At 51.2% G+C, this 8,818-nt stretch overlaps 2 protein-coding genes across 3 annotated transcripts in view; one reads left to right on the plus strand and one right to left on the minus strand.

The window, feature by feature from the left end:
* Window positions 1-347, minus strand: part of AK8 (adenylate kinase 8) — a 68,104-nt gene extending 67,757 nt beyond the window's left edge. The window contains exon 1 of the mRNA XM_071574398.1: window positions 255-347. Within this exon, the coding sequence (XP_071430499.1) occupies window positions 255-347 (93 nt within the window). The remainder of the gene's footprint in view (window positions 1-254) is intronic.
* A 701-nt stretch (window positions 348-1,048) lies between these two features.
* On the plus strand, window positions 1,049-4,809 carry SPACA9 (sperm acrosome associated 9). 2 transcript variants are annotated; one of them, XM_071574493.1, is made up of 4 exons: window positions 1,049-1,192; window positions 3,689-3,891; window positions 4,459-4,597; window positions 4,712-4,809. In XM_071574493.1, the coding sequence occupies exons 1-4, from the start codon at window positions 1,049-1,051 to the stop codon at window positions 4,796-4,798; spliced, it is 573 nt and encodes a 190-aa protein (XP_071430594.1). In that variant the 3' UTR covers window positions 4,799-4,809. The 2 variants fall into 2 exon arrangements, with proteins under 2 accessions (XP_071430594.1, XP_071430593.1); XM_071574492.1 differs by having other exon boundaries at window positions 4,459-4,809.
* The last annotated feature ends 4,009 nt before the right edge of the window (window positions 4,810-8,818 follow it).

Consider the following 8,818-nt stretch of genomic DNA (forward strand, 5'->3'; position numbering starts at 1 on the left):
CCGCACAGCGGCGGGTTCGCTCCGGGGGATGCTCAGGAGCTGGTGGTGCCCCTGACCAACCCCGGGCAAACCTACACTGCGCATCTCCCAGCGCTTCATTTGTTACTATTTCCCCCTCCTGCTCCTCCTCCCCGAGCCGAACCCGCCTCGCCTCTCACAGACGCTTTTTTCCCACTTTCTTCCGCCGAAACCCCTCCGTGTGCGCACCCAAATAGCCGCTAATTACAGGAATTACCGCGGCCGTCCCTGCTCACCTGCAGGAGCGGGAAGAGCCCTCGCTCCTCCGCGTAGGCGCCCACGGGCGGCGGCCACAGCCGGGCCGGCTCCTCCTCGGCCGCCTCCGCCATGGCCGCCCCTGGCAACGGGACGCGTTGCTAAGGACGCGTCATCACCGCGCGACCAGAGCACGTGGCCGCCGCAGCGGGGGCAGAGGGCAACGTCATCGAGCGGCGACGGTTGCCAAGGAGGCGGCGTCGCGGTTGCCGTGGCAACGGCGGGGCCTGCGCTCAGCGCTGTCAGGACGGCCTGTCGCGACATCCCGGCCCCGCCCGGGGACCCGCCGCGCCCGCACACTGGCCGGTAGGAGCGGAGGGTCCGTCCCCGAGGGCAAGGCTCGGGAGGGGCAGGTTGAGCGCGGCCCCGGCCCCGGGCGGAGGGGCAGGTTTGGAGTCCCCCCGGTGATAGTTTGGGGCCGCCCGGGGGATGGTTTGGGGCGGTCGGAGCCGCCCAGGGGATGGTTTGGCGGAGGGGCAGGTTTGGGGCCGCCCCCGGGGGATGGTTTGGGGCGGTCGCAGCGGCCGCGGCTTCCCCGTGTTCGCAGCACAGCCTGGAGGGTTTGTGGCCGCCGCTGGTCAGCAATCCCCACCTCTCTCCACACCATCATTCCCTGCGGCTTTGACACAATACATCTTTGCTCTTTGCTTCTTTTCCCCCCTCAAAGTTTTCCACTAACCCACACAGGCCCAGCTCAGGTGAGAGAGTTACATACACTGAGTCACATCGTCATTCCTTTCTCTCCTTCTCTCCCCGAAACCAGAAATAAATAAACATGAATGAGGTAGTGGAGACCTTAAGAAACATAGAGCAGAACTACAAGATCTTCCAGCAGCAGCAGTTTACATTTACCAGAGCACTGGATCACACCCGAGAGGAGGCCCATGACTTGATCAGACCTGTGGCCACCATTGTCCAGGTACAAAGTGCCCACCACGACAGGGACAACACAGTGCAAGGTCAGGGATGGACAAGTGTTTTTACTGAGGGAAGATGGACAAAACCTCTGTGTGTAACTCTGCAAACCAGTGGCAAAACCTGGAGAGAGAAATAGGAAAGAATCTTATTGCTGAGCATCACACTCTGGTTTAGTTTAACACTAAATTAAACTGGTTTAGTTGAACACATTTCACTGCTGAGGCACAGGCAGAAATACAGGGCATGAGAAAACAGTCCAACCAACCCTCCTTCCCCAGCCACACATGGAATGTGCAATCCTTACCTTGGAGGAACCAGCAGGTTTGGCTCTTCCCCCTGGTATTGGTGCTGCTGTGTCTTTATATAGTGCTTATTAAAAATAATGGCTGTGGTACAGAGGGAGGATGATGGATTGAGGGCTGAAAGTCCCAAGTGGGCACGGGGTTTTCTGGGCTGGTAAGTGAATTGTCTTGGAATTTTTATAACATGGGATGCTTTAAGTAGAGCTTAGACCACCTGGAGACAGAAAGGGGGAGGAAAATCTAAATAAAATCAGAACTGTGGATTTGAGGCAGCAGAACCCAGGCACAAAACCCAGGTGGGTGCCAAAGCAGAGTGAAAGCCAGGCTGTTATTAGGATTAGGACACAGAATGAGCTGGTTGTGTTTTCTAAGGGCTGACTCTCTAATGTGAGGGCTTTGCTCATTGCATTGCAGAGGATTGTGGCACACATTACACTGAGCCTTTTTTTTTTCCCAAAAAACAAGCATTGAGATGTTGTGTAACATTTTGCTGTTCTTAAAAGTGCCAATATTCCAGTGGTACTGAGCAAGCCTGGACTTCTCTTCCTGGCAGAGGTGGAAGGGCTGCCCGTGGTGGGGGTGAAGCCTCTGGGTGGTGACCTCAGGATTAGATGGATCCACAGGATCCTCTGTGACACAGCAACGTGGGAACTGCAGCCCTGGGCTCCAGCCTCCTTATCCCAGGGAGGAAGGGAAAGGGAAAAGAGCAAATTACCAGGAAAACCAGGGAACAACTGGTGCAGCACACTGAGCAGGAACTGAACTGCTACCAGAGGAACTCCCCTGGTGACAAAAGCAGGCACCCATTTTATCCACTGCCCTTCTCCTTGGTTTTAATTTGTCACAGGAGGGCACAAGAATCAAAGCAACCAACACAGAAATGTGTGTGGTCTCAGCCTACAGCTGATTTGACTGACAGCATTCTTGGCATGGAAACACAGACACGGCAGAAAAAATGACACTGCACTTGAACAGAGCTAAATTTCCAACCCCCAAAAGCTTATCTGGCACCATTTTAGTGTGGAGGGATGACATTTCTTAGAGAAAAGAGAAGAGGAAGGTGGATAGGTGGAAGTGCACACCACAGTGAGGTAGTGGCAACAGCTCCTTAAAGATTTCTGTGTGGAGTAGGGTATAAAGTCTAATCCCAAGTGACTCTGTGAGATCAGCCTTTGCTCCAGCCAGAGCCTCAAACCCCATAAGGAGTCCCTGCCTGCAGAGCCTGGCTGTGCTCATGACTTTGGAAGTTGTTCCTGTAGTCCTGGCCCTGGTCTGCTCACTCAGGTGCATGAACTCCCTGTTGCTGATGTGGCCAACAACAAACCCTCTTATCCCATCTGTGAACACCCAGACTAAAATGATCTTCTCTTTAGGACTAGTTGTGCTCACAGCAGCAGTAAAACTCCTGCCCTCACAGGGACACAACACTCAGCAAACAGAGTGGAAGGAGGAATCTGTAACAGGAATGGACCCTCAGGAGCCATTTTTTATTTTTCTTACAAACCTGCTGAGAATTTGGCCGAGCACATTCCATGGCTTTTCTGTATGCAGAGACCATACCCATGCTGGAATAGCTGCTTCTTTCTTGGAATCTCACAGAAAGCACTGGAGGTGCTGGAGTCCAGCTCTGCTGCCAACCAGCCACTCAGAATTGTATATTCTGAACTGCCTGTGATTTCTTTGGAGAAGACACTTAATCTCTTGGCATAACATTTCCTCATGCAATGCCCCTCACTCTGAGCAACACAACTGCTCAAGACAAGCAGGGAATAGCATTGCTCTGACAGGTTAGTGAGGTGGTTTAGGCTGAATGGGTTGGGGTTGCAGTGGTGCCACACAGAGAGCCATGAAGAACGTGTGGTGCAAACACATCCCTCCCAAACAGACCCAGCTGTGTTGCTGCCCTCACTTCCCACACAGCCCTGGGAGCAGACAGAGGGTCCCTGTCACACTCAGCCTGTCCCTCTGGTGCTGTCACAGGGCTGGGTGTGGCTGTGGTGCTCCTGCACCCCTTCCCAGAGCAAGGGAGACTCACACACAGCTCTCTCACCCCAGCATTCCTCAGCCACGACACACAAACATCCCACAGCCCTTCACACCCACAGAAAAAAGAGCTTCTCACCACCGACCTGAGCAATTTGCAGCAGAGGTTGGGTGCACTTTAACCCGTTTGGCTGTGCTTGCCCCGTGCACAGGTGCAGTGCTACAAGGACCACCACTGCGTCAGCGCCACCGACAGGCGCATCCTCAACATGTTCATCTCCATCTGCAACGACCTGCGCAGCCTCTGCCAGAAGCTGGAGACGGTGCATCCCGGGGACGAAGTGACCAATGGCCTCCTGGAGAGGTGCAAAGTGCTCCTGAATGACAGCCATGACCTCAGTGCCATCCGAGCCACGTAGGTGTTCCCTTCAGCTCAGCCTCTGGGAGTCAGAAACTGCACATTCCCGCTGGACTTCTCCACCAGTTCTGTTACGACGCCTTCCTGGCTCTAGTGAGGGCACAAGGTGCTCCCTGTTGGGGAAACACTGCCAGCCTCCATTCATAAAAAGGGGGTTGGTTTGTTCATTCACCATTTTCCCTGGTGCGTGGCAGGGCATTTCCAGGCCCTGAAGGCCCCTGTACCACGTAGTCATGACCTTGCATGACCTCCTGTAGTCCTGGTCCCTGACCTGGTTACTCAGGTGCATTAACCTCCTCCTATTCCTGGTCTCCACGGGGCTCATTCCTGTGGGCCAGGTGTCTGCACATGCTCTCAAAGCCTCACAGATCCATCCCAGCAGCCAGGGTGGTGTGTTTGGCAGGACTCATTCCTCAACACACAATTCCATCCACACCTTTCTGGTTTTGGGGAATGGCCGGCTGTGCAATCCTGCTCTTCCCAGGGGGGTCTCAGGGGGCCCTGTGGGCTCCCAGGGCTGCTCTGCTGGGCCTGCTCTGCCAATTGTTTCCTCCTGTCCCACAGATACCCCCACGGTGTTGTGAATTACCTGAGCTTAGAGGAAGCCAGGGGCCGCTATGGAGGAGTGGTGAGCCTCCTGCCCATCGTCATAGACCACCTGAAGGAGTGGGTCACCTACACCAAAAGGCACCTGCTGCACCAAGTGAGTCACGGACGTGCCATCTCCAAGAAGGAGGCCCCCACCTCCCCAAACCCACGTTCTGTGTGCTTTGCAGCTCACCCCTCCATTAGTAACAAAGATACTGTACAATTGCAGGAAAAGGATTTCCAGAAGTTCCTGCTTGAAAATCAACGTCCGAAACAAAAAGCTCCCTGGAGGCCACCGGGCAAACATCCCTATTAAAGGCCCATGTCTTCTGCTTACCACCTTTAATCAGCTGGCTGATTAAAGACAGTGAAATGAATACTAGAGACCCATCCTGAGTGCACTTTCTGAAGGGTTGCCTGGGACAGATACACACCCTCTCCCTTGCTGGTATTTCCACTCTCCTCCTCAAAGTGATACCCTGACAGAAGTAGCTGTAGCTACAGCTGGTCCCTGGGACCAGCACTGCAGAGGGAGCAGGGAGTAGCCAAGAGTCATCAGGTTATACTCTCTCAGACATGAATCTTGGACAAGCTACTTGAAATGGGATTTTACACTTTCTCAGGCTCCCTTCTGGTGAACATCCCTCAGTCCCCACAGCCAGTGGGGTGAAGAACCTGCATGTCTGAAGGACATGACACAGAGCAGCAAAGGCCTGTAATTATGGATTCAGGAATGTCTTTGAGATTTAGACTTGTCCCTCCAATTCCCTCACCTCCACTGAATTTTTTTGTTTGTCTGGACACAGGATCCACGTTTACAGGACACTAATGGTGTCTCCTGTACATGCCACTGGCTACAGAGGTCAGTGTGCTTCAGCTGAGCTCTCCTGCACCTTTCCTGCGGGTTCTCACACCACAGAATATCTCCCCTCACCTGTTTGACTCCTTTGCTGTCAGACCTAGAGATGTAAATGAGAGCAAAGTTCATTCTGCCCTTGGGTTGTGTGTACTGACAATCTCCAAACTTGAACAAGACACCCTGTGCTCCCCAGACCTCTGCAAAAGTCATTTCCAGCCCACGTGATTCATGGGGATCTGGTGGGAGCAGAAAAGGTCAAAGCTGTGGCCAAGTTCACGTGGTTCCTTTTCAAATTGCAAGTTAAACTGTCTGTGCTTTCCCTTTTTCAAGAAGAGAATCCAGCTTGCCTGGCTCTCCAGGATGGCAGGAGGCTCAGTTCATTAAAACATGTGAAATATGTTTTTATACCAGCACTTTGCAAGTCTAGCACAGTTTATCCCAGTGCTGGAAGCATCTTTCATTCCAGCCTGCTCTGGGAGGGTCAGCAGAGCCCCATTCTGTGGAGCTGATAGAGATTTTGGGGGGATTTAATCATGCACTGTTAACTACAAACTAAAGATCTCAGTAAGGCAGAGTCTTCCCTGTATCTGACTGCTCTTCTCCCCTGCCACAGGCAAATTACCTCCTGCTCTTTGCTTCCTGCTGGAAGACACTCCTGAACAAACAGTTCCCCCTTGCACACCTGGCTCAGTTTGCTAAAATTGTGAGAAAGCCTCTGCCTTCAGATGACCAGTTTTTGGCAACAAGCAGCTAAAGAAGGGAGAGGAGGGAGCATAGGGAGGAGTGATAGCTCAGATGAAACAGGAAGTATTTCCAGGAGCATTTTATTCCTCACATATCCCACCTTCTTCTGCATGTTTTTCCTTTCCCTACCTACTGGCCCTGCAATGCACCCATCTACTCTGGAGTAGAGGCCTATTTTTAGGGAGACATGATCCAAGTGAACCAACCCCTGGTGAACTTGGGATGGTAACAAAGGGTCACAGTGAGACTCGTGGGCACTACTGGGGCCACAGCCAGGGGAATGTCACCATCACCCAGAGCCCTGGGGCAGAGCAGCTTCAGCCTGAAAAATCCCAGTGCTTGGCAGCTGCCCTGGGGTGTTTCATGTTGCAGACAAGTGTCCAGTAACACTTGGAAAGTTTTTCAGAACAAGCCCAGGCTACGTGGAGAGGACGATGCCAAGTGTTGGGGACACAAGAGATGCTACTCCCTGATCTTGTTTCCAGCCTTCCTAGCCCTGTCCTGCAGTTTAAATTTGAACACTCAGGGTCGGGTCAGACCAAAATTATCCTGCAGTTTGTAGGTCACACTCAGCTTCCATGGATGAGCACAGCACAAAGGGCTGGGCAGGACAGTCCTCCCAAACCCAGCCCACCAAGGCTGCTCAAAACCCCAGTGCAGTTGTCAGTTTGCACTTGATCAAGGTGATACACCCAAGAAACCCTTCCCAAATCTTAATAACATTCACACACCTAATAAAGTGATACACACAAGAAACAGTTCCTAAATCTTAATAATTTCTAGCTTGGCCCTATCCTTTCAGTCAGTGTCATGCAGCCAAAATTTTAAGACCCAAGCAGAAAAATTGAGTGCATAAAACTTGCAGTCTGAGGTTTGATAATGACAAGACCAGAATCTGTTGGAAGACTGCAAAGTTAAGTCTCACAAAAACATCTAGACAAATTACTTAATTTCCATACAAGTTCTCCTCTTCCAGAGTGGATGGACACTTCAAAAGACAAAAAGATACAGCAAGAATTGTTTTTCTCTACTACAAATCAAGCTGTTTGAAGAATTTACATAAACAGGATGTAAATGCCAAACACAAAAGTGCAATAAAGTTTTACTTTAGCCTCTGTGAGCATAAAATTGCAAGATACACACTGAGAAACCAGGCAGGGCACCAGACTGACTTCCCTACAGATCTGTCAGGCCAGGAAATAAATGCTGCTTTTTTGTTCAAAGACTGAAATAGAGAAACGGGCTGGAAATAGATGATCTCAACAGAATCCTGGCATCTGTAGGTTATGAATTACCTCTGTGCTCCCTGTGTAGGGTCAGACCAGGCTTTTACCTACCTGAGCAGCCTGGCCTGGTGGGAGGTGTCTCTGCTCTCTGCAGGGGGGTTGGACTACATGGTCTTTAAGGGCCCTTCCAGCCCAAACCATCCTGTGATGGAATAGAATATTCTGTGAGTTAAATCCCTGGTTCCAACATCTCACATGTTGAGAGGATGGGGTAGAGCTCAGACCCCCTGAAGTTCAGATCCAGAGCTGGGAATGGTGGTGGGCTCTTGAGGGATGAAGAAGGGATCATTCCAGGGAGAGAGGAGACTCAGCATCCCACCGCTGCCATGGCAGGATGAAGGATGGGCTTGGCAGGGCCTCTAGTGGCCGCCTGGCATCACTGTCCGATTTGTGCACAGTTCCAACAATCCCAGTCCTGAATCCATGAGGGGTTTAACGCTGGTTCCAGGTGTGCCGCCCTTGGATCCGGCATTCCCGGGTGTGCTGGGCACTGCTCCCGTCACAGGGAGCTGGAATTGCAAAGAGCCCCGGGCTGTTCCCTGTCACAACCACCCCCAGCTCCCCGCGGGCAGCAGAGCTGTTTTCCTGGGAGCTCTGAATTCCCTCGGGCTCTCAGTCAGCTGAGCACCAAGCACAGACGGCTTGGGAGAAACCAGGAATAGTGTCTGGCACAAGGTCAGCCAGCCCAGAACTGGAGGGAGCACTTGGAGGGAAAAGGCCTTCAGGGGAAAAAGGTTGAGTCAAGTAAAGCTCACAGACACCAAGATCATGACCATCAAAGTTATTTGCAATGAAGTCTTGAAAAGTAAAGCCCCTGTGAATGCTCACTCAGCTTCATCTGCAAAGCTCCTGTGTGTGAACGAAGTAACTCAGCTCCTGTGATTTCCCAAACTATTTCATAACCACTTTTAAAATCCACCATTGTGCCAGCAGCTAAAGGGCTCCAGTAAATCAGGACTGATCAGCAAAGACAATTTCATTTTCTGAAGTATTTCCTCCCCTAATGTCTACTGTCTATTAGCTGTGTAATAAACTACTAAAGGTACTACTTGGCATTAGTGAGGAAGATACTTTATTCTCCTCTTTTTGTACTCTACTGAATACACTCCTGAGGGTAATTTTTATCTAATTATTTTTTTTCACATTGGCAAGTGGAGCTTTGCAATGCCAGGCTTATTAATTAAGGGGATACACCAAGTGGATTTAAAATTAGGTAAGAGCAAGCCAAATTCACTTTGTGCTTTTTCATTTCACATACCCCACAGTGCAGAACTCATCCCAGTGCAGGGGCCCAAAATAACTTCTATATAAAATTTCCCATATTCACTGGCACTTATCCAAAGTGTGTTCACCAACAATGTGGCACTTGCACCCTCCCCTTGCATGTGTTGCTCAGGTTTAAGAATTATCCTCAGTCCTTAACAGAGTGCTGAGGTTCATGTATGGA

This window comes from Pithys albifrons, chromosome 20 (genome assembly GCF_047495875.1).
Source record: "Pithys albifrons albifrons isolate INPA30051 chromosome 20, PitAlb_v1, whole genome shotgun sequence".
NCBI lineage: Eukaryota > Metazoa > Chordata > Aves > Passeriformes > Thamnophilidae > Pithys > Pithys albifrons.